The 25,453-nt window shown below is 53.4% G+C and overlaps 1 protein-coding gene across 5 annotated transcripts in view; it reads left to right on the top strand.

Moving 5' to 3' along the window:
* The window catches only part of AK8 (adenylate kinase 8), a 133,182-nt gene that overhangs the window by 11,191 nt on the left and 96,538 nt on the right, over positions 1–25,453 (top strand). For 4 of the 5 annotated variants that reach the window (XM_036856352.1, XM_036856353.1, XM_036856355.1 and 1 more), the window contains 2 exons: positions 972–1,085; positions 11,602–11,670. In XM_036856352.1, coding sequence (XP_036712247.1) covers positions 972–1,085; positions 11,602–11,670 — 183 coding nt within the window. Of the gene's footprint in view, positions 1–971; positions 1,086–11,601; positions 11,671–11,760; positions 11,790–25,453 lie in introns of those variants that run through there. The other variant, XM_036856357.1, reaches the window with a different exon arrangement.

The following is a 25,453-nucleotide window of genomic DNA, read 5'->3' as shown; positions in this document are numbered from 1 at the left end:
CCTCTCCGCAGTTCACCCTCCCGATCGCCATTTCACTGTTAGAAACCAGGGGCTCCTGGACCTGGGGCCCTGGCAGTCGCTGGCACTAACTGGTGTTTCAGCTACAAGCCTTTGGGCAAATTCACTGTTCCCACCCCTGTCTGCTGTGTAGGGACACACAAATCTAATTTACAATAAGGTGATACATGGTGAAAGCCTAACGGGCTATTTCCTGGTCTTGTCGCTAACATTTCCCAGCACGAGGAGCAGAAAGATGAAGGTTCATACCTGCCCTGGGGGACCTCTAGGGCCTTCTTTTTCTTTTTGACCATGCCGTGCGGCTTGCGGGATCTTAGTTCCCTGGCCAGGGATTGAACCCCGGCCCCGGCAGTGAAAGCGCCGAGTCCTAACCTCTGGACCGCCAGGGAATTCCCCCTCCGGGGCCTTTTGAATCATCCCGCTGCTGAAATGGTCATCAGTCTAATCTTGGTGTTAAGAACATTTTGTTGCACGATTATAGCTTAAAACGTGTTCTTCCCTGGTAGAGTATATATAGTGGCCATTGATGAACTAAACATTCACTTGGCGAGAATATGCCATCCCCCATTCTTTAAGAAAAAATGAACATTGAGTATGGGTCGTGACCCCTATTAGGGCCTGTTCCCGTGTTTCCTGTTCTAAACCTTTCTTGAGTTAAGAACTCGTGGTCCACAGAGCTTGAAGAGGCAGGCCCAGGGCGGTAAAGCATGGGTTTCCCAGGTCCCTTTAGAGTCAGTGGCTGGTTGAAGAAGAAATGGCAGGCAAGCAGAATTCCACGGCTGGGAGGGACTTTATGGGTTTGTCTCCCTTGGTGGCCTCCTTCCAGCCAGAAATAATTATGCTTCCCTGTGACAGCCTTTTCTAGTAGCATATGGAAGGACCCGGGCATTGTAATGGCGTTCTCTTAATTAATCCTTTCACAAAAATTTTCTTTTCCTCTTTCCTTTCTTCAGGCAATGTGGCTTGGCAAACACCTGAATAGCAGTCTCCTCAGCGTGGAGAGCTTGATAGCACAAGAATATTCCTCTCTGGCTGCAGATGCCAGGAGGCATTATCAGAAGTTCCAGGTAGGATGGGTCCTGGGGAACAGGACGGGGTGAGAGCTCCCAAGGCTCCCCCATCACCTACCCCACTCTTTCCATTTCCTGGTGGATGAAGTGAGAGAAAATACTGGGGTAAAATGAAATACAGGCAGGATGTGACAGAAGGAAGGAGAGGATTCTTCAGTAGGGCCCACGGATCCCGGTGGGTATGGAGGTGAGGGGTTTGTGGTGGGAGAGGATCAGTAACCGTGAGGGTGCAGTACCGAGGGAGTGGCCCAGCCCTGCTCTTCTTAGGTTCGCCAGGTCACGTGGGTCGGGGCAGGGCGGGGGTCTCCATCCCACAGGTTGTGCGCCTGCCGGCCTGCACCAGGACCTGCAGGCCTGAGCTGGCGGGGGGTTTAAAGGGCAGTGGTCCAGCTCTCCCCAGAGTGGAAAGACCCTGAGTGCTGCAGCTCAGGGGCACTTCCTTCCGCCCCTCGGGGTGGGCACCCTGTGGCATCCCAGGAGGATCAGGGGTCTGTTTCTAAAATCCCACCAACACTATATTTGAAAGACTTTTTTTTTTTTTAATTTATTTTTATTTTTGGCTGCATTGGGTCTTCGTTGCTGCACGCGGGCTTTCTCTAGTTGCGGCGAGCAGGGACTACTCTTCATTGCGGTGCATGGGCTTCTCATTGCAGTGGCTTCTCTTGTTGCGGGGCACGGGCTCTAGGCGCGTGGGCTTCAGTAGTTGTGGCTCGTGGACTCTAGAGCGCAGGCTCACTAGTTGTGGCTCACGAGCTTAGTTGCTCTGCAGCATGTGGGATCTTCCCAGACCAGGGCTTGAACCCGTGTCCCCTGCATTGGCAGGCGGATTCTTAACCACTGTGCCACCAGGGAAGCCCCAAAAGACATTTTTAAAAGGGAAATATAGGGCTTGATCATGTTGGTTCTCTTAAATGCAAATAGAAATGTCCAAATATCTTTTCAAAATCCCCTTTGGAGCGTAAGCAGATGCCTCAGTCCACTCAGGCTGCTGTTGCAGAGACCGGGTGGCTGGGAAACAGAACGTACCTCACAGTTCTGGAGGCTGGGAAGTCCAAGGTCATGGCGCCCGCAGACTCAGTGTTGGCTGACGGCCGTCTTCTCACGGTAGCCTTACGTGGCGACAGGACAGGGAGCTCTCTGGAGCCTCTTTTTTAAGGGCACCCGAAGGCCCCACCTCCCAGTACCATCACCTTGAGGATTTCAACACATGAACTTGCGGGGACGCAGGCCTTCAGCCCAGAGCAGCACGGGTGCTCCTTCAGGCGTTCTTCCTGGACACGGAGACGGCTCAGAAGCGTAGGGGTCCTGGTGTCTGCTGAGCGCTAAGCGTGCGCAGGCCTACCCTCCTCCCCTCAACGATTTTCCTGCGAGGTGTGCTGATACCTGGTGAGGTTGAGTAAGTGCCCCGGGCCAGGGCAGGATTCAGGCCCCACCCGGGGCTGCCCAGGGCTCGAGCCGCCAGTCGGGGTGAGAACCCTGGGTCTCCTGCCCGTCTCTGCAGAGGCCGCAGCCGAGAGCTGGTCGCCGCCCGTCTTGTCTTCATCTTCGTTCATCGGGCCGGGTCTTGACCATGTGGCTGTGTGGTCACTGTTCCTCCAAGAACTCGGAAGGAAGCTTCCGGGCCTCGTGGGCTGCCCATGAATGATGGCTGGTGGGGCAAGTAGCAGAGATCGCCCGGGCTGCCCAGGGCAGAAGAGGGGATCAGAAGGGGGACGCAGTGACTCCTGGGCCCCGGATGGAGGAAGCGCCCGCCTCCCTGGCTCTGTGGCCGGGAACTGGGCAGCACCCTGGCCTCCTCTGCCCTGTGCGGCTGCTTGTCTCTGTCTCCGTTCTCCCCATGGTTCTGCCTTCCTTTTGTCTTCTGTCTTCCACGGCCACTCGTGACCACCACCCTCGTCCAGGTTCCCGTGTCTTCGGTTCACACCAGTCACAGAGGCAGCTCCAAGGCCAAATTTCCAGAAAAGGGATTTGTGTGGGCCAGCTGGTCAGGTGGCCCCGGGGCTGGGCCAGCTCTGGGGAGGGGTGTGCACAGCAGGCGCATCGAGGCCATGGAGCACGGCCTCGGCCAGGAGGGCCCGGAGGGTGCAGGCAGTTCCTGGAGAGGAAGGTGTCACTTAGGCAAACTCCCAGCCTCAAGTTTGCCGATAGCAACAGTTTGAGGGACGTGAAGGAAAGCCTCCTTCAGCAAGTTCAGCGCCCACCCCCCGCCACGCTACCCAAACGGTGAACCGGTTCTAACACCGCTTAATCCAGAGCGCTTCCGGACCCCACGTCGCCTGGCCGGGGCTCTCAGGGCAAGCAGGTGACGCCCCTGCACTGCCCTGCCGTCTTGCAGGGGTCAGAGTGTGTGGGCAGAGTTTGGGGGATCCCAGCTTTTGGGGTGGGAATACAGTTTTAGAAAGAAAGTGGCTATCATTTCCTACAGAAGATGAGCTTTTCAGGGTGGGGGAGGCAGGCTCATTTCTAGGATAAAGATGCTTTTATTAGGGTTAGAAAATTCAACGGCGAGGAGGGCGTTTAAGGAAATTCCTCCTGGGTTTCATTACTCTAATTATCAGCGTATTTCAGACCACATCGAAGTGCTTTCAAGGGTGTCTTGTTGGGGTTCTTTGGTTCGGAAGCGCGGGTGGAGGGAAGATGAAAGGCCGAGGCGTCAGGACTGATCAAGGAGGGAAGGGCTCTGAGGAGCCGGGGCGGGTGCGTGGCCTTGCCGCAGACGCCGCCCGCCCGGCGAGGCCACTCATTAAGTGCTGTCTTTAAAGCATCTGCTGATCTGGAGCCTTTATAGCTCTTTCTGCAGGCAGCAATAATACCTTCAAATACGTAATTTTCTCCTGCTAATCTTGGCTCTGCCCTCCTGTACAGAATTCTCTTATGTAGACGCTTCCATCTTCGGAATTTCCAAATGGTTTCTGAAACACTTCCTCATCACCTCCTGTATGCCAAGCACCGTCCTGCGTACCGTGCCTTGGGAGACCCAGAGATGAGTTCCTTCTCCTCGCCCCTGGGGACTTCTAGCCAGTGGGGGAGACCGAGGGTACCCAACCGAGGGCGCAGGGCCAGAAAGCCCTCATGCAGTCAGTGGCTTGCTTGACTAATTCATTTACTGAGTGTCCTCTGGGCACCTGCTAAGCCCTAGACGTGGCTCTGGGCGGGGAAGAGCGTACAGGTGGCAAGATTTAGGGGCTCTGTGGAGCGATCACCAGAGTCATGCCGGGCGATGATGTGGAAGAACTCAGAATCTGGCAGAGGGTCCCAAAACCCGCATGGGCAGGCGTAGCCTGAGGAGGCTGGGGGCTCAGGGCAACCAGGGGTGGGAAACGGCTTTGCTGTTGGCTTGTTTCTAGCTTTATTGTAAGATATTGTGAAGAATTCTGCTCAGGAGCAATGAGAACAGTATAAGAACCACCACGGACTCATCGCCTGGCTTCAACTAGTATCAGCTCACGGCAATCTAGTTGCAGGCAGATGCCCCTTATCCCCTGCTCCCAGGTTATTTGAAAGCAAAACCCACGCAGCACTTCATTTCATCCCTGGGTGTCCTGGTCTACATCTGCTGAGAGGCTGAATGTACAGTGACCAGAGACCAGACTTAAAAAGAGACCTCTGCGCCACAGCCTCAGCAAGCTGCCCAGGAAACCAGCCCACTGTCTTCAGGAACCAGCCCAGGAGGCCGGGCTGAGAGTCAGACTCAGGGGGAAGTCAGCCTGCGCCTCTAGTTCAGTCCAGGAAGCCCAACAATAACCCCGGTGACAGTCGGTCCCAAATGGCCAGGACTTGATTCATATTGAACTGCCAGCTTCCCTCGTCTTTGTCCCCACTTCCAGCCAGATATGCTCCCCTAACCAAGCACATAGGATGCCCTGCTTCCAGCTGGCCGCCCCCAGCCTCCATCAGGGCGCACCCATAAAGCTGTCTCGTTGCTCTACCTGCCTTTGCAGGCACGTCACTGCGTCCCCCTTCTGATCCCCTTTTCTGCCCTGGGCAGCCCGGGCAATCTCTGCTACTTGCAGCCACGGGCTGGCCGTCTCTGATACTTGTCCCACCAGCCATCATTCACGGGCAGCCCACTAGGCCCGGAAGCTTCCTTCCGAGTTCTTGGAGGAACAATGACCACACAGCCACATGGTCAAGACCCGGCCCGTTGAACGAAGATGAAGACAAGACGGGCGGCGACCAGCTCCGCTCAGCACCTGCTAAGCCCTAGACGTGGCTCTGGGCGGCGAAGAGCATACAGGTTCCGTGGGGAAAGGACATTTCTTTGCAGCAGGAGCTGGATGGAGCTGATTGCTCTACAGTGTATTAGATTTTTACTGAAAAGAAAAAAAAAAAAGGAAAGAAAAGAAAGAAAAGAAAAGCTTTATTATTGAAATCCCTGCAGGAAGCATATGTATTTGCAAATTTAAAACTGCAGAGTCCGGAGGTGCTCAACCTGAGCAGCACATTAGAGTCACCTGGGCCCCACCAGACTCTTTTAGTCTGAATCCCTGGAAGTGGGGGACCAGGCATCTGCATTTAAACATGCTCCCTAGGGAGTTCTCGTCTGGTCATCTGGGAGCCCAGCCCAGACACCATTCCCCTTTTCTCACGGCAGTTATTACTTTTACAGCACAGTTATTGCTAAATCAAGGTTTCTTTGGAACGCAACTGTTGCGTTAGAGCAGAACTGCCTGTGTTTGTTGAATGAATAAATGAGCCCCACTCTAAAGGCTGCTCAGACCGAAGGAGCCAAAGCTGGATTCTTCCTAACTTCAGTTCCGTTTAATTTCCAACTTCAGTCCCATGTAAAAATCAAGAACCTGATGTAACATGATGTACCCAAGCGGCCAGTTGTCAGTCACCATTCTTTAACGTCCAAATAATAGCACTTGTGCCCTTATCCTGCCTCTGTCTACACAGAGAGGTGTAGTCCCCTGCAAGTGTTTCTGAGGATTTCCGGCACTGCCCGGCAGTCCTGGCTTCCAAGTCCTCTGGCTTGTCTCCTTCCCCTCCGGCCATTCCATCTCCCACCTGGCTGCTCTCTGTCCTGGGGGCTGTGTTCAGACAGAGCCAGCAGGAGCCCGCACGCTCTGTCCTTCCCTGTCCGACACCCAAGGCAGTGGTGCGGAATGGTCCCTTTTGGAAGGTTTGGGGAGGGAGAGGATGGGGACAGCCCAGGATGGGGACAGAGAAACCCAAAGACCAGTCTCCGTAGCTCCTTTAAAGTTCGCTGGCCTTTCCCACCGCCGGGTCTCCCTTCCCGGCCACCTCCCTCTGCGGGCCCGTCGGTGCCCCGTGGTGGGGTCTCCGCTCTCCCTTCAAAGCCTCATCTCCTGTCCTCTCCCTCCTCTCACCTCCTGTTCCCGTTCCAGACTCTGCCTGGGCCCTGCCTCTCAGAACCAGGAGAGTCCCTGCCACGTAAACCTGCTCTGACAGCCCCGAGAAGCAGCGGAAACTTTGAAAGGAGAGTTGTCTTTAACGGATTCTCAAATCAGTTCTTAAGTGAGCGCAAGTCCAAGTAGGGGCCTTCCCTCCCCCACCAGCAGCCCCTCTAGGGAGGCCCCTCCACTCCTGGCAGACCAGGAGTCTCAACTCTTCCCCTTCCCGCTTTGCTCCAGATGGAAGTTCATACAGTTGATCAAGATACCCACAACTCCTGAGCAAGCGTTACCCAAAGGTGACACAGCGACGTCAGGGGCCCTGAGGCTGGGGCCTGGTGATGGGACCATGTGGGCTGCTGCCATCCTGTGGAGGAAGCCCAGGCAGGAGAAGCTCAGTGAGGTGCCCCGGGGGCCAGAGCCAGGGCTTCAGCCTCCAGGGGCTGCGTCTTCGGGGCAGGGGCGGCACCAGTGAGGTTCGCAGGCCAGTGGTTCTGCCCCGGGCTCGGGCACTGGGAGCTGGGAGGAGAAGACAGGTCCAAACTGGGGCCAACGCAGCCGATTCTGCCCTTTACGGCAAGGAGGCAGGCTGGCAGTCGCGTTGCCACCGAGTGGGATGCCGAGGGGCCGGGGCCTGCACCTGGGCTGGGCCTTCTAGGTGACCAGCAGGGGCTGCACTGGGCTCCATCCGTTTGTTTGTCCCTGATTCGCCCCCAAAAGCCAGGCTCTGGGGGCTGGGGTGGGAGAGCACAGCAGAGCTCGGGAAGGAGGGAGCCTGATTCCTGCGAAGACAGTTTGGCAGGGCTCCGAGCAGCGGCCCCTGGGAAGCCCCCGCTGCTGACGTGACACATCAAAGCTGGCACCGAGACAGCACAGAGGCAGTCAGCGGCGGGGGGTGGGGGTGGGGGGCACTCACGAGGGGCCGCGCTCAAAGTCGCCGGCCTGTCCCCCGCCGCCGCGCGGGCCATGGGGGGCGCCGCACTCCACCCGGACCTGTCGCCTTTCAACCCGTGTTCTTTGATTGGCTTGCACCCCCCTCGTCCCCCGCGTCCCAGAACCTGTTTGAATGCTGCTTCGCGAATGGGTGATGGCAGGGAAGGGAGAGGAATCTCGGGATGGAAACTGGCTGCGCCTGGGGTCGGCGGGGGACACCAGGGGACAGGAAAGGATAGAAGCCATGTGGAGGGAGGTGGCCGGGAAGGGAGACCCGGCGGTGGGAAAGGCCAATCCCTGTTCCCCTTGGCAGCCCCGGGGCGGGCGGGCGGCTCCTGGGCTCGTTGGGCCATATGGGCACCAGCAGGACACTCTCCCTCTCCAGCAACTTCTTCTACGTGGGGTCGGGTCTTGGGTGCTGGAGTTCGCTTAAGTCAGTGGTGCTCCAGGTGTGGTCCCCCGACCAGCATCCTCAGCATCACCGGAAAACCTACGCGAAATGCAGATTCCCAGCCTAACCCGGACCTGCCGAGTCGGAAACCCTGGGGCGAGGCCAGTGATGTGTGAGTCAACAAGCTCTTCCGGGGTGCACGTTCAAGTTGAGAACTCCTGGCTTAAGCAGGAAATGGGCAGAGGGCAGATGTAAGGACACAGAGGTGTCTTAGGAGATCCTGAGACCAGGGACCAGGTGCCGGCCAGCCTCCCTCTCATCTCCGGGCTACTCACTCATTCATTCTCTCTCTCCCGCTCACTCTTGCTCTTGACTTTTGCTGTCCACTTCTAGAAGCCATAGCGGCCCCATAACTTTCAAGGGGAGACATTGCAAGTTCACGTCGGAGGCGCCCCCTCCCTTATCCTCTTGCTGTCTGCTCTTCCTCGTCCAATTCCACATCCTGGAAAAGCCATTCTGGGGCTGAGAGGCTTGGTTTCTCTCTCTCCTTTTGTGCTGGTTTTATTCCCTTATACTCCCCCCGTGCCTGCAAAGTGGCTGCTGCAGCTCCAGCTGTTACATGCTCTCAGCTTCAGATCCAGCGGAAAGCAAGGTTCCTGCCCCTGATGATTGCACTCATGTCCTGGGCCTGACTCTCACTCACTGGGACTGGGCCTTGGGCAGCCTCTGAAGCAATCACAGTGGCCAGGAGTGGGATATGCTGATCAGCTTGGACCAATCAGGGCCCTCCTCTGGATCCGATGGTGGGCTTGACCCCACAGAAACTGTAAAGGCTGAAGGGCAAGACAGTGTGGCCTCAAAGGAACTTTGGGGGACTGTATATTACTGGAGGCGGGGTGTATGGATGCTGGGCAGAAAATAAAAGCAAACACTGAAGTACTGTTACTCATTTCTACTGGTGTAGTGTGTGAGGCCTGAAGAGGGCAAGACCCAAGGTCACCCAGCTGGTTGGAGCTGCAGCAGCCATTATGTAGGCAAGAGGTGGGAGTTTGAACCATGAATGGAGCCAGCCTTGGGCAGGGGTTGGGGGGATGAGCCCTAATGCTGAGGGTGAGTCTCTGCTCTACATAGAAATGCCTGTTCCAGGAATCCCCCACCCCCCAGCAATGGGCCTTAGCATTTGGAATTTATTTTGACTTCCCACATCTTTTATCAGAGATGTGAGTGGGAGTTGGGAGAGATTTGGGCCCCTGGTTGTACACTACAGGGGGAGGTGACACAGACCAGGCATCAGTGGTCCAGTGGGTAGAGCTGCTTCCTCATCCAGATCCTCGCTGAGGAAGGAGGTGCAGGGTTTATTAAGGGGGCCTGAGGGTAACAATTGCCATAGCACCGAGCCCTTGCTGGGGGCCACGCATGTCCCAGGCGTCACGTGTATTACCTCATTTAATCCTCATGGCAACTCTTTGAAGCACTTGGTCTTCGTCTCGTTTACAGACGCGGAAAGTGAGGCTCAGAGCACTGAAGGCACTGTCCCGGGTCACTCAGCGGGTGACCAAGGTCCAAATCATGAGTGCCTGCGTCCCCAGCCAATCCAGTGGTCCCCCAGGGTTCTCCCTGGGAACATTCTTTCCCCACTCGGGCCATCCTTCTCCTGAAGCCGGAGAGAACCTCCTGGATCACGGCTCACAGGCCTTCCATCTCCTCCCCCTCTAGCCCCTGGCCCTCCCCTGTGAGCCGGTTCCCGGGACACCCTTCACTGCCACCTCCATATGCCCAAGCCCAGCCTGCTCTTGTCGGGGAACCCATTCAAACGGCTCAAAGAGAAGACAGGTCAGGGTGCTGCCTGTAGAATCCAGGAGAACTCGAGCCCCCGTGGGGATTGGCCTCCTACCTCCCAGCCCTTCTCTGCACACCTGGTACCCCACTCCCTCTCTGGGAATCGCTCTGTGTGCGAACTGACCGAAGCCGGTTCACTGCGCGCAGGTAAACACGGAGGGGGCCGAGTGCTGTCTATTCCCCTGGCTCTCGCTCCCAGGACGTAACGAGAGTGAGGCATGGATGGGTTCTGCCGCACGCATGGATGCTTATTAAAACGCCATTTCTAAGTCAGCAGCCCCGAGCGTTCCCACAGCCTCTCCCAGAGGCTCCGTGGTGTCCCAGCTCTCTGTCCCTTTAGGTGCTCCTTCATCACTCCAGGCAGAAACGGCAGCATTCCCGAGGCAGGATCTGGTCACTCTGGACGCTGGCTCTAAAATGAGAGGTCCAGACTTTTCTCCAGCATCACTGACGTGTTGCCAGGCCCACCGCTTGCCCTAAGGATACTTCGGGAAATTAGGGAAAGGTGCTCGTCCCCCCGGACCTACGTGTTACCCCTTCAGGGTCCCCAGCTTGGCAAAAGGAGTGTAAGGTAGATTTCCCCTGCCCCTCGCCGCACAGCTGGGTGCCTCTGGGCTCCCCTGCTGGGCCGTGGCCCTGAGGGCCCTCACCTGCACCTGGCAGAAGCCCTGCCCCCTCCTGGAGGCTGCTCAGCCTGGACGTAGCTTGGGATGTGTGGCCCGGGGCTGGCCCAGGAGTCTCCCTTGGCCGAGTGTTGGGGAGTTTGGGGAGAAGCACCCGCTTTTAGTGACCGGGGGTCAAGGGCACACCTGGGAGCGGGTTTTCCAGGGGCATGGGCTCTGGGGCGTTTGAGGTTTTGTTAGAAAGAGCAGAGCCGGTTGTGAAAAATGGGATGTCACTTCCGGTCCGAGAGAGACAGCTGAGAAGAGGGGAAGCAGAAGGAAGGCCACTCTGGGTATCACTCCCGCGTACCTGCCGACCGTTGCTTGTCTGTCCTTCCCGAGCCTGGCCTGCCCGGGTTCAGGTCCTGCCTCTGCTCCTCCCTGGCTGTGTAGCCCAGGGAGGTGACCTAACCTCTCTGGTGCCCAGCTTCCCCATCCGTATAAAGGGGATGAAAGTAGTACAGACTGCACAGAGCTGTAAACATTGACTGCTGTAGCCTGGCGCAGTGCCTGGCACCCAGCACACGCTCAGCAGAAGCCACCAGCATTTTCAGTACTTACTGAGCGAATTAGGGGACATGGAGTTTCGTTAAGTCATCAGTCAGCAGGGGCAGAGGTGTGCTGGTCAATAGTTCACAACCAGCTCTCTGAGGGAAAACGCCCTCCTTGGTAGCATTTGCCCATTTCCGTGGTACAAATGCCACAGAATACCAGGGCCCACTTCAGGCTGCCACCGTGAGGTCACGGAGCGTGGGTTTGGGAGGAGGTGGGCACCACCGACTCCCTCTCGTACACCATCGTCTGGGGGACACAGCGAGTAAGACTCGGTCCCTTTGCTCCAGGAACTGTGAAACCTTCTGGGGAGACAGACATGTGAGCAGGCCCCTGGAAGGACGTCTGGTTAGTGCAGTAACCGAGTTTGCCATCGAGGATTATGGCGGCCGCCAACCCCGCCCGGGAAGGATCAGGGAGGGCTGCCTGCAGGCAGTGGCACTTGGGGCTGAGGCTCAGCGGGAGCCTGGAGTCACCCAGGTGGCGGTGGGGCAGAGCATCGGGGCGGGGGCACAGGAGAAGCCAGAGCATGGAGGTGGGCGCGCGTGCATGTTGGGGGGGTTGGTCATCAAAGAGGAGCCCAGGCTGGACGAGGGCAGGGCCGCGAGCTGGGCCTGGGCTTCATGGAGGCCACAGGGCCCTGGTCCGGGACCTGGAGGAGCTTCGTGTCCACAGGGCCGGGTCCTCGGTTCTTAGCGAGCCCGCTGGCCTGCCAGTCTGTGTCCCTTTGAGCCCCACACGGAAGGTCAGACTCTCATCCTGTGTCATCTCTCCTGCAGACGTTGCCCAACACGCTGCTCGTCAGACTGGTTCAGGAACGCCTGAGGGAAGAGGACTGCGTCAGGCGGGTGAGAAGCCCTGCGTGGAGCCAGCGGGGGCTCCGGGGCGAGGGGGCCTCCTTTACGAGATGAAGGAGGCTGAGGGTGGTGTGTTTATGACCCAGAGCAGAGATGACCTGCAGAGAAGGGTAAGAACCGAAACTCGGGGAAGGTCAGGCTGTGCACGTGGATTTCACCTTGGATGGAGGAAAAATAACAAGGTGGCATCTGGGGAGCCCATTGGGGTTCCTGTAGGAAAGAGCTGGCCCACTCCACGGGGTCACAGGAGAGCCTTTAATGGAAGGACAGCTGCAGAAGTGGGGAGGGAGGCGCCCCGGACCTGGAGGGGCAGAGGGAGGACTGGGGGGGCCCCGAGCTCTCCTTCCATCCTCTGACCTCTCGTCAGCACTCTCTTCCGCCAGACCCCGTGAAGCCAGAGGGCAGGGGTCCAGGTGAGGCCGTCCGTGGAGGTCAGCCTCCTGGGGCGTGGACGGGGGTCGTGATACTGTGATTTATAAGAAGAAATGTGTATCTGGTCTTTGTCCAATTTATCAGTTGTTTGGGATTTTTTTAGTATTCCATGTTAATTTTTCGCTTGTGTGTTTTACTGTATCTCTTTGTAGGTATTTTGGTTTTTTTTTTTTTTAGTGGATGACCTAGCGATTACAATATACAAACTTAGATTTCCACAGTCTACTTAGAATCGGTATTTTACCATTTCAGGCAGAATGTGCAATATTGGTCTCTTTCCTCTCTTCTCTTTATGTTGTAGCTGTCTTATGTTTTCATCTATATGCATCAAAAATCTCATCGGGCAAATGTTATAATTTTCAGTCTCAATCATCAAACATATTTTAAAAACTCAAGAGGAGAATAGTTTGTTATATTTATCCAGGTATTTACTATTTCTCTTGTTCCCCCCCTGCATTCCTGATGTTCCAAGTGTCCCTTTCTGTCTGAAAAACTTTTTAGCAATTCTTCTAGGGTAGGTATGCCGGCAATGAATTCTCCTGCTTTTCCTTCATCTGAGAATGTCTTTATTTTGCCTTCATTCCTGAAGGATATTTTCTTCTGGATACAGAATTCTAGGCTGACAATTTTTTCTTTCAGCACTTTGCAAAATGTTTCACTTTTAACACTGTGGTTTCTGGTGAAAATCCATAGTCATTCAAACTCATAAATAATATGTCCTTTCTCTCTTGCTCCTTTCAAGATTGTTTTCTTTGTTTGTAATTTTCAGAAGTTTATGATATGTCTGGGCATGAATTTTTTGGGATTTATTCTTTGTGGGGTTCCTTGAATTTATACGTTTATGTTTTTCTCCAAACTTGGGAAGTTTTCAGCCATTGTTTCTTCAAATAAATTCCCACACCATTCTCTTTCTTCTCCCCTCCGAGACTCCACTGGCATGAAGGTCAGACCTTTTGGTGTTCTCTCATGGGTTGCTGAAGCTCTACTGTTTAGTTTTGGGTTTTTTTTTCTATCTTTTTTTCTCTCTGTTGATAAGATTGATAATTTGTATTGAACTAGCTTCAGGCTCATTAAATCTTTTCTCTCTCATCTCCAGGCTACTCTTGAGCCCGTCCAGTGAGTTTTTAATTTTGATTATTGTATTTTTCAGTTCTAAAAATTCCATTTGGTTCTTCTTTCTGTCTTCTGTTTCTTTGCCGAGGATTTCTATGTGTGCATTCGTTTACTGGGAGCTTTGTCATTGTCGTTGTTTTAGTACTAGCTGCTTCACTGTCTTGTCTGACAATTCCAACCCTTGAGTCATGTTGGTAGTGGTGTCTAATGTCCCATCCCATGTGAGCTGAATTTTCCTGGTTCTCCCTGTGCTAAGTAATTTTGTACCCTGAACATTCAAAATATTGCCCTGAGACTCTGGGTCTTGTTTGAATCCTATGGCGAATGTTGATATTTTCGTCTTAGCAGACAATTGATTCAGTTGGGCTCGGGTCGCAAGTTCTAACCACCTTCTCTGGGCTGTGGTTTCCACCTCAGTTCTGTTCGCAAGCCTTTGCAGTGCTGTGTGGTTCTCTACAGCTCTGTGCTGTGTGGGTGCCACTCAGGGGGGCCTGGGCAGCGGCTGTGCTGTAGGTCATTTCTCAGGAAGGCTGGAAGGCTGTTTGGGGTCAGCCCCATGTGTGCACAGCTCGGGGGGGAGCCGGGAGTCCATAAACGACTTCATTTGGTTGCTTTCCTGCGCTCCCCTCCTTGCCATCTTCTTGGTGACCTCTAGTTCCCTGGTGTCCCTCTATTTGGTCTTTTGGCCAGAAAGCTGGGCCTTTATCTACCTGGCTCTCTCACAGGCTGCCTGTGACAATGCTTGTGACCAGGGCCAAGTGGCGGGAGGACAGTGAGAGGAAAAATTCATGGGGCTTTGCTGCATTTTCTAGGGACTGGAGAGGAAGGGTCCCCTGCGCTGTAAGAGTTTCAGGCCCCCGCAGGCCCCCTTTGTCACGCAGGATGGCCTCAAGGCAGGGGTGCAGAAAAACAGAAAAGAAAAAAAAAACACAGGGAGATTTCCCCTGCTCTCTCTGCGTGTTGGGAGTCCCCTTTCTTACTGCTCAAGCCAGAAATAGGGGCTCCTGGCCCTGTCTCTGTCCCTCCCTATTGCCCATCTCAGGTTTCAGGCTGCCTGGAGAGACCAGCTCAGGGATACTGGTTTGGTGGGATCTTGAATTTTGATCTTCTTCCCCAATTCACCTACTACTGTATACTTTCTGAGTCCTCTAATAGCCGCCCTTTGCATTCTGTCCGTGCATTGCAGCTGCTTTCAGTGGGGGTGACAGGTTACAGTGGGCTTACTCTGTCCTGCCCAGAACCAGAACTCGTGTGCGCACACACACAGACACGTACACACACTCTCTTGCTTAGAAATTGATTGGGAGGCCCACATCTGGAAAGATGCCTGGGCACCTTCCCAGGGCACTGGTGAAGGAGGGGCAGTTCTCACAGGCTTGCTCTGCGTGGTCCTCAGCCATGTGGGTCTAAATCGCAAGAGAGCCTCAAGTAAGCTGCAGTCTGAGTTTCAAAGTCTGGTCTGAACAGCCTGTTTTCCTCTGACTTCAAATTGTTCCCAGCGAGCTGATTGTCTCCTACTGCCCAGGCCTAGGCAAGCGCCCAGAGCTCAGAGGCCAGGCTACAGCGGGGGGTAGACACATTTTTTTCTGTCCAGGCTAGATAGTAAATATTTTAGGCTTTGCAGACCCTACGGTCTCTGCTGTAATTTCTCAATTCTGGTGTAATGTGAAAGCAGCCATACGTGATATATAAATGAAAAGGCATGGCTTGTTCCAGTAAAACTTTATTTATAAAAACTGGCAGCAGGCTGTAGTTTGCTAACCCTTGTCCTAAATGATACTTTCACATGATGATAAAAACACTTCTACCCTTTCTCTTCAGTTCTAAATAAAAAACAGACTTCCACCTTCCAGCAATGTTAGGAGAAAGGCCATTTAACCACAGACTTCCATTGTAACCAAGTTCCCTCCTTGTGACCCGGCTCCCAAGCCCCCCGGCTCGATTCCACCCACTCCAATCAAGTGCCCACTGTAGGCACTGCATTGTCCATCCTGCTGGGACCCTGCCCCCGCTCATCCTCCTCAATCCCCCATGGGCAGGGTGGTACCCTGGGCCCCAGACTCACCACCTTCAGCTGGAGACAGAGGCTCATGTGTCCAGAGCAAAGCCACTGGGAAGGCTTGTGATGGGGTCAGAAACACAGTGTGAAGGGAAACCAGGCCCAGGGGAGTTGAGTTGTCCCCGAAGCCTCTCGAGGTGGGGGCGGGGCAGTCGGCGCAGGGGCCGTCTTGGGCAGAGGGGCCAGCAGGCAGACAAGGCAGGGCTGGGAATATAGCTCCCCCGACCCCTACCGCCGCCTTAGTTCAACCAGCCTCAGACCAACTCTTCCTAAAACTGACCCACCCATCGGTCACCCTCTTATCTGGGAAATGGTGAGAGAATCGTTTGTCAGGAGGGGAGGGGAGGGCAGAGCACCCTAAGTGACTGGAAACGGGGCGGGACTTTCTCATACAAAACGCTCTATGCCTTAATCTGTAATTGGTTATGAGTTGCCAAGTCTAATTCAACTCTGGCCTTGCGGGCCCCCAGGCAGGAAGCGTTTGGGTCTGCCTTTCGTCTCCTTGCCCTTCAGAGCTGAGTTGTTTCTCCTCTTCACCAGCACTGCTTGTCACATGGTGGGCGTCACTCCTTTGGTATGAGTGCATCCAAGTCACCCAGACTGGAACCCCTCAGCGGGATGGGGGCTGTTTTTTTTTTTTTAAATTAATTAATTAATTAATTTTTGGCTGCACTGGGTCTTCGTTGCTGCACGTGGGCTTTCTTCAGTTGGGTTGAGCAGGGGCTACTCTTCATTGTGGTGCGCGGGCTTCTCACTGCGGTGGGTTCTCTTGTTGTGGAGCACGGGCTGTAGGCACATGGGTTTCAGTAGTTGTGGCACGCGGGCTCAGTAGTTGTGGCTCGCAGGCTCTTGAGCGCAGGCTCAGTAGTTGTGACGCACGGGCTTAGTTGCTACGCGGCATGTGGGATCTTCCCAGACCAGGGCTCGAACCCACGTCCCCTGCATTGGCAGATTCTTAACCACTGTGCCACCAGGGAAGCCCTGTATTTTTTTAAATTCAAGTATAGTAGATGTACAATATTATATGTTACAGGTGTACAGTATAGTGATTCACAATTTTTTAAAGTTATACTCCATGTATAGTTATTATAAAATATTTGTGATATTCCCCATGTTGTACAATATATCCTTGTAGCTTATTTTATACATAATTGTTTGTACCTCTTAATCTCCTACCCCTATCTTGCCCCTCCCCGCTTCCCTGTCCCCACTGGTTATGACTAGTTTGTCCTCTAAATCTATGGATCTGTTTCTTCTTTGTTATATTCACTAGTTTGTTGTATTTTTTAGATTCCACATATAAGTGATATCATACAGTATTTGTCTTTCTCTGTCTGACTTATTTCACTTAGCATAATGACCTCCAAGTCCATCCATGTCATTGCAAATGGCAAAATTTCATTCTTTTCTATGGCTGAGTAGTATTCCATTGTATATACACCACATCTTTATCCATTCGTCTGTTGATGGACACTCAGGTTGTTTCCCTATCTTGGCAACTGTAAATAACGCTGCTATGAACATTAGGGTGCATGCATCTTTTTGAATTAGTGTTTTTGTTTTTTCAGGTATATCCAGGAGTGCAATTGCTGGGTTACATGGTACTTCTATTTTTAGTTTTTTGAGACGCCTCCATACTGTTTTCCGCAGTGGCGGCACCAATTTACATTCATGGGGGCTGGATTTAAAAGTACAGCTGGGGGCTTCCCTGGTGGCGCAGTGGTTAAGAATCTGTCTGCCAATGCAGGGGACACGGGTTCGATCCCTGGTCATGGAAGATCCCACATGCCGCGGAGCAGCTAAGCCCGTGCGCCACAACTACTGAGCCTGCGCTCTAGAGCCCACGAGCCACAACTAAAAAAAATAAATAAATAAAAGCACAGCTGGACACAGCCTTGCCCATCAGCAAATTCAGTGTGCCAAGAGCTCCTGGTAGCAGGATATCACGTGACTGGCTGTGGCCGTGAACAGTGGGTGGGGTGCACGTCCGTCTTCAGTCCCTGTCCCAGGGATTGCACTTGCCCTGAGGAACACGGGCTGCTCGGGAGCCATGGTCACACTCCTGCCAAACAGAAGTCCCGGTGGAGACGGCTCCATGATCTGGCTCAGGCTCAGCAAAGGCAGCAGGGCCTCCCACGCCTAGTCCAGATTTCCTTTCAAGACGCTTAAACCTCCAACCACCCTGTGATCCAGGAGCTTGAGCGGGAACTGCCGGGTCCCAGCTGTTCTGCTCGCAGGGCCTCCCTCACCCTCAAGAGTGTTCGCTTTCACGGACTGCCTTGGTGCAGCAGAGGCCCGGGGCCCAAGCCCCACGGTGGTGATGCAAGAGGCCCTGTGGTTCGGGCAGGCGGGAGCACAGACCCAGCTTCTCTGCTCAGACCTCCCACCAGGCCCTGAGAAAAGCTGGGGGCCCTGGACCAGGCACCACGCTCAGTGCTTCACCCATCCTCACACAACCCTGTGAGGTCCCTGTTATTATTATTATTGACCCCACTTTGTAGATGCAGGGCCTGAGAGCGCCCAAAGCCACAGCGCGGAGTGGCAGTGCTGGCCGGCGTGGACCCGGGCCTGTGGAGCACAGGGTGGGCGCTCTGACTGCTGGCCCCAGGCTGTGGGCTGAGGGCTCTGAGGCCGAGCACAGGCCAAGTGTGCCGTGCCCGGCCCAGGTTTGACGGCGCCTCCTTCACCGTCAAATCCAAAGGCATCGCCAGGCTTTGCCGACCCACCTGCCGGAGTTTCCGTTTGTTCATCTGTTTATTCTCTTGTGCAACAAATGCCAAGGCGGTGAGCAAAAGAGTTAAACGCCTGCTGTCAAGGAGCACAGATTCTAGCTGTGGGGAGACAGACGATAAACCAAAGAAACAAGTGGGGTGTGCAGTCAGGATGTTAGCTAGAGATGGGCGCCTGGGAGGATATGCTTCCAGAAAGAGGGCCTGGCAGGGGACTTCCCTGGTGGCACAGTGGATAGGACTCCGCACTCCCAATGCAGGGGGCCCGGGTTCGATCCCTGGTCAGGGAACTAGATCCCACATGTATGCTGCAACTAGGAGTCTGCATGCCACAGCTAAGGAGCCCGTGTGCCACAACTAAGAAGCTGGCGAGCCACAACTAAGGAGCTCTCCTGCCGCAACTAAGGAGCCCACGTGCCACAACTAAGGAGCTGGCGAGCCACAACTAAGGAGCCCGCCTGCTGCAACTGAGGAGCCCACGTGCTGCAACTGAGGAGCCAGCGAGCTGCAACTAAGGAGCCCACCTGCCGCAACTAAGACCTGGCACAACCTAAATAAATAAATAAATAAATACTTAAAAAAAAAAAAAAAGTGGGCCTGGCAGATACTCCCAGCAGAGAGGTGTATGTAGGATGAGGGAGGGATGCCTCTGTGGGACCCTCCCCAACCCACGCCTGTGAGCTGTGTGGAGGGCCAAGGGCCTGTTGGAGGCGGGCAGGGAGGAAAGAAAGGAAGGGAGGAACCACTGTCGTATTACTTATTGGTGACCCTGAACCGACTGGCATGGAAGCCGGGCGTCTGGACCACTGAGTGACCCTAGAGACGCCGTCCTTCCCAATCTTGAAATATTTGGAACAATCTCGTTTTGTGAAAGTTATTTTTATAATTGACTTGCATCCCAAGTCAAATGTTTCCGGAGTGTAAGCATTCAGCCTAGAATTCAGAGGTGTGGAATCGTGAGGTTGGGTGCATCCCACCGGTGAGGTAAACCCCCTGGGACTCATGCTGCGAAGATCCAGCCACTAGATCCAGACACAGGAGCCAGCTGGCCTGGGCTGATTTGTTCATATGATTGTCTATGTTTTTAAATTTTTAATCTCTGAAAGTCAGTGAGTCATGGTTTCTGGGGAAAATATAATGACTTTCTCTGTGATTTCAACTGGGCATCCCAGATTTGCCCTCAGTAATCTAGAATAGTCTCTCAAACACACATTTAACTTCTATAAGCCTTTCTTGAGCTTATCTGAAAGCCCAGGCTGCACTGCTCACCTGCAGCACGGACAAAGCGTGAGCCCAGGCATCCCAGGTCCTTGCCGACAGCTACCAGCATCCTCAAAATGGTCATAACATTTAGGAGCATTATTAATTAATTATATCATAAGGGATATTACTATTAGTTATATTGTACTATATGACTGTATTGTGCATTATACTTAACACTGTTGGTTGAATTAATACTATTTGTATTAATATTTATCATATTAATTATCATTATCATTCCTATTTTGATGATGGTGGCAGATGTTGTCTGGACTCCAAACAAAGGCTTGGGAGCCCCCGTCTGACACTTCGTCCCCTGCACCTCATCGAGAGTACACCATGCAGAGAGGCCGTAATTATTATACTGTTGATGGTGACCACTGATTGGGGGTTTAGGGCTGAGTGCCACGTCAGCGGTCTCATTTAATTTGTACAACAACGCAGTGGAGCCTCGCGGCTGTCATCGCCCCTGTTTTAGGGATGTAGCATCTTAAGACTCGCGGAGTCTTGCACAAAGCCCCACAGTCAGTCCCATAACCAAGATACAAACATGGAGTCCTGCTTTTGGCCACTCTGTTCTTGCCTAACCATCACACGCTGTGTGTCTCCAGTGAGCACTTCACTTCCCGGGGTCTCTGTTTCTCTATCCGTAAAACAATGGACTCGGGCTTGAGCACTGGAGCTCCTTCTGGCCTGACATTCTGACTCTGATCGTGTCCAAGCCATTGTTGCCTGCAGAGTAAAGAAATATCTTCTTTAATTTGTTTTAAAATTTCTCTGAGCTTCTAGGGACATCCAGTACCTTTTTCATCTCTTCCCGGTGGAGACAGGATTTCAAGAGTAAGAGATGAGGCTCCTAATTATGTGCTCTGGTTGTTCAGAAACAAAACAAACCCTCATCCAAAATAAACAGGCTTTCTTGCTTTTAGGGAGAAAAATGACACATATGCATATTCATTTATATGGTAATTATTATTATTTAGCTTCGCAGGGACTAGAATTGGTAATTTAGAGCACAAAAAGGAGGCAGGGAATAGTGTTCAGGGAAAAAGATTGCAATCATAACCCATCAGGATTCTGTAGTTAATGTTGCCTTTTTTCCTTTTCTTTCTTTTTTTTTTTTTTTTTTTGATCTAATGCAATCTCTTTGAAGAACGTCTTTGAAGTGACCATCAAATACATTAGAGAAAGAGAAATGAGCACTTTGTATTGGAATTATCGAAAGCAGGTGGGCGCTACGTTCAGGGACCAATTGGCTTTTCTTTAGGGGCAGCCGAGTTCTTGGAGTCCGGGAGTGCCCAGTTCTTGAGACTACATCTGTAGGGCAAAGGGAAGCTAAGAAGTAAGGCAGGGAGTCCAGGAAATGTGCGGGGAAAGGCTCAGTACCAAAGAGAATCTAAATCTCACCTTCACCATAGTCACCGTTTGCTCTCCATTTTTTTTGGATTACCAAGAATCCCTTTCCCTTCTTTGACACCTAATCCATCTCCCTGCAGCTACCGTGGTCTCTTTCTTCCTAATCCTGTCTTCATATCGCTGCCAGAGAGATTGCGTTAAAACAATGAACAAATTTATTTCTTGACTGCAGAACATTCATATGGTTCAAAATTCAAAAGGTCCCCAGGTCCCCCTCAAACTCTTGTCCCCCAGCCACTTGGTTCCCTTCCCTGGAACCAAGCTGACCTGGAGTCAGCTGCTGTTAACACTCCCTTGAAAGGACATCCTTCTGAAGAGTATTTGTTACATAGAGAAGCATCTGTCTTTTGAAAACAAATGTCGTGTGTCCCTCCACCGCTGAGCACCTTCCCTGCTTCCCATCCCTCTTGGGGTGCATACTCGAAGCCCTGAGTGAGGGGCCTGGGCCTGGGCGCAGCCCAGCTTCCTCCCTCTGCCTCTCTCATCCGTGCCCTCTGCCTCTCAGACCTCCTCCAGCTTCAGCTGCACTTGCCCCGTGCAGGGCCTGTGCAGACCCTGGAGGACAGAGCCTGAGGGGACTCCCAATGGTGTCCCTCCTCCTGGTGTCCACACCTTGGAAAATCCTCTCCCCTTGCATGGGGGCAGGACCAACAGAATGGGGCAAAGGTGATGAAGATCTGCTCTCGTGATTACACTGCGTTATCTAGGACTTCATCTTAGCAGACCAGAGAGAGAGATGCTCCTTGCCGGCTGCCATGTTGGAGAAGCCTGTGTGGGCTGCCTGGAGGACCCCACAGCCTCCAGCCTCCAGCCAGCAAGGAACGAGAGCCCGCGGTCACAGAGCACGTGGAAGGAAATTCTTCAACAACCTGAGTGAGCATGAAAGCAATTCTTCCTCAGTTGAGCCTCCAGATGAGAGTGCAGCCCAGCTGACACCTTGATTGCTGCCCTGTGAGACCCCAGCAGAGAACCCAGCTCAGCAGTGCTCAGACTCCCGACCCATGGAAACCATGAGATAAACGTGTGGCTTTAAAGCCACTAAGGTTGTGATCATTTGTTATGAAGCAATAGAAAACTAATACACACGTGCTCTTCTCACTGAGATACCCCACCCCTCCTGTCCCCTAGTCCTTAGTCTCAGGTTTAAGTCACTTCTTCAGGAAGGCCCCCTGACCTCGCCCAGCCCCAGGGAGGATGGGTTTCCTGTTACACGAGTTCGTAGCATCCTGCTGTCCTCTGTGAGTTCTGGGAGGGCAGGGGCCCCGTCTGTCCCATTCACTGCAGAATCCCCCAGCATCTCACATGGTACCTGGCACGGACTCCAAGCTCAGGAAATATTTATGAAGTGAATGAATGAATGAATGCCGTTCAGATAATTCCCCAGTCTGCACCACCATGGCCATGAAATCCTTTGCCAACTTGCTATTGGCCCAAGGAGGGGTAGGTGTTGAAAATCCATCACAACCGCTCGATGGAATCTGAACATCCTAATGACGGTTTCGACCATAGGAACAGATTTGTCCTGAGGCTTCTCTGGGGAGAATTTTTGGGGGTGTTGCCCTGGCTTTTTCTGAATTGTGGAGATCCACTTAGTGACTTTCCCCATCACATCTGAAGATTATTTTCCATTATCAGTGTTTTCAATGTTCTCATTTGGCCTTGGTCTCCTATAGCTTGATCAAGTTCAACCACTGCACCCAGGGGTGGCCATGCACACCAGACCCGGGGTTCCAGTGTTTGGGAACCTGTCTTCCAACTGGATCTTGTTGCCCTATGTCAAGACTACCTGTGCCCTTCTCCTTCATTCCTTTAACTGACTGTAACAAGAATCAACCACCAGGACAGTTGATTTTAAAGTATTAAATAACAGCATTTCATAGAAGTCACTGTGCCTTGTGGATGAATTCCAATTTGTCTCATCAACTTTTTTTAAAACATTGTCTTGAGAACTATTCCTACCTGAAACCTTTTATGAAAGGGGAAACTGAGGTCCAAATGGAGGAAGGGACTTAGCCTAGGTCAGGGGACCAGCGGGCCAGGACAGGTGTGAACTGCCACCACCCCTGGCTGCCAGGCCCGGCTTCAGCCTGGGACCCCGTGATCCTGTGCCATCCCTTTGACAAAGGTATCTCTGCATCACCAGGACCAGGCCGACTGGAATGTCACAGGCAGGGACTGTCAGGCTGAGAGAGACAGAAGGGAGGTGTCCGTGTTTGGCCGGCCACCTCGCCCGGCTGTGGGGAGGAAGCGGCTGTGCCCAATTACGATGGCTTGTCAGGCGCTGGGAGTTCCACCCCCCGTGAAAAGTCAGAGGCCTCCACGGACGGCTCGTGTCTGCCTCTGCTGGCCTGTGCCATCCCTCGCACATCTGGGCTGGTGGGCGGCAGCAGGACCTGGTGGGAGAGCTGGGCGGGCCTCGGTGCGGCTCGGTGTGGGCGCCCGGGGATTGCAGGCAGGCCTCGGGGGCTCTGGGGTGCGCAGCGCGTCGTACAAGCACCGTGCCTGGCCCTGAGGCCCACTAGACAGGGTTTACCCCGCTTTCCCATGCAAAGTGAGCCGAGTGAGAGCAAACCAGGATCACTAACGGGTGGGGGAAGCCTGCTGCCCCCATGGGCCTCCCTGTGTGTTAGGCAGGGGTCCTGTACCCTCCGGGCTTGGCTCCTGACCCGCCAGCGAGCCCACAGCATGCTGTTGGAATCGTTGCTCCAGTGCGTTCTGGAACATCCCGTACCTGCATGGATGAGAGTTAGCAGTCTTTTTTTTTTTATATATTTATTTTATTTATCCATTTGGCTGTGCCGGTCTTAGTTGCAGCGTGTGGGATCCTTAGTTGCAGCCTGCGGGCTCTTAGTTGCGGCATGTGGGATCTTAGTTCCCTCATCAGGGATCGAACCCAGGCCCCCTGCATTGGGAGCGCGGAGTCTTAACCACTGCGCCACCAGGGAGGTCCCAGCAGTCTTTTAATTGTAGTGCCTGGAGGGAAAAACAATGAAATTTCAAAACTACCTGGAGCCTCCCCGGCCCTGGCTTCTGTCCATTGGCCTTGGCTTTTCTTTCCTTCTGTGAGCGTCCCCTTGGGCTGGAGTTCACTGCTCCGGAGGTTAGGGCTGGTTCTTGCCAGGTGTAAGGCAAGAAGCCCCTGCAGGATGAGCCGGGCCGTCGGCAGCGACCTTCAGTGTGACCTAGGCAGGGATGGGCACGCTCGGCGCCCACGTGGGAGTCGGCGCCCTCCTCGGCCGTGCTCTGTGTTGCAGCGCCTCTCCTTTCTGTTTGCCAAGCCAGGGCGCTCGGAGTGCCACCCACCCGAGCGGATAACACAGATTCACCTGCTGCGCCCGTGTCCCCCGGGGCGGCCCGGCAGAGGCCTGCGGGGGGACGCCGCCCCAGCCTGCGCTCAGGGTGCTGAGTTCTAACCGTCTCCTCATCCCCAGCCGCTGGTCAGGAAGTCTTCCCAACGCCTCCACAAAAAGCAAAGGCGTGAAAAACGGAACGTTTCCCCGGGGACCTGTGGTTACTTAAATGGGATGCAAGCAGGCCCCTCCTTCAGCGAGTTCAGAAAATATCAACCCACCCCATGACTCGTCAGGCCTGAGACTGTGGTGAAGATCAGAAGAATAAAAATCGTGTGATATCATTTACATGTGGAATCTAATAAAAAGTGATACAGAGGAACTTATTTACAAAGCAGAAACCGACTCACAGACTTCGAAATCAAACTTATGGTTACCGAAGGGGAAACGTGGGGTGAGGGAGGGATAAATTAGGAGATTGGGATTAACATATACACACTACTGTATATAAAATACATAACTCATAAGGATCTAGTGTACAGCACAGGGAACTCCACTCAATGTTCTGTAATAACCTATATGGGAAAAGAATCTGAAAAAGAATGGATATATGTATATGTGTAACTGATTCACCTTGCTTACACCTGAAACTAACACAACATTGTAAGTCAACTATACTCCAATAAAAATTTAAAAAACAAAACACCGAAGGCCAGCACTAAGCCCAGCACAGGTGCTGGGGAGCATTGTGGGTCCACTGAGGTAAAGGTACCAATAGTTGTTAACCAGCCTTGACCGGCACATGGTGCAAGTCACTGCCACGCTCGGAGGCACTTTCTGGTGAGATCCGCACAGCTGTCCTGCGAGGTTTTCAACAACCAAGACTTAACAGGCACCTACTGTGTGACAGGGACCATTCTAGGTTGTGTGAGGGACAAAACAGAACGAAGGAAACAGAGTGCCCGCTTTCACGGGCCCGTGGCTAGTGGTGCAGGTAGGCGTTTAGCCCTGTGATTCTCCCACTTTACAGAAAAGGAGGCTGCAGTGCCGGAGCCCCGCTGCTGACCCAAAGGAAGGATACGTGTGTTGCCTGAAAAAAGAACTGCTCTTCCAGAAATCCAGCAAGTTCCAGTGTCTGGCACCACGTCATCTCCCTCCTTGAGCTGCAGAACGACATCACCAAAGGCAAAACTTTGACCACGTCCCCAGCTTGCTAAGTCAGGGAGAAGGTCTCCGAGGCACCCTGGAAGGGGGTCGCTCCCCCTCCCCCCCGCCTCCCGTGATCAGTGCAGGTTGGAGGTGTTTCCTTTACAGAAAATGCAAAGTGAGACTTTGCGTTCACAGGTTAACTTTTTTTTTATCTCATTTCATATCGTGGAGATGCTCCGTTACTTCATGATAAAGGAGATGTCGCTGGAGCACACTTCTGACTGTGGAACCGAAAGTCTAACATTTACTTGGCAGGTTTCTAGACT

This window comes from Balaenoptera musculus, chromosome 6 (assembly GCF_009873245.2).
Source record: "Balaenoptera musculus isolate JJ_BM4_2016_0621 chromosome 6, mBalMus1.pri.v3, whole genome shotgun sequence".
NCBI classification, from domain to species: Eukaryota; Metazoa; Chordata; class Mammalia; order Artiodactyla; family Balaenopteridae; genus Balaenoptera; species Balaenoptera musculus.
Note: the sequence above shows the minus strand (reverse complement) of the source record. Positions and strands in the feature narration are given on the sequence as shown.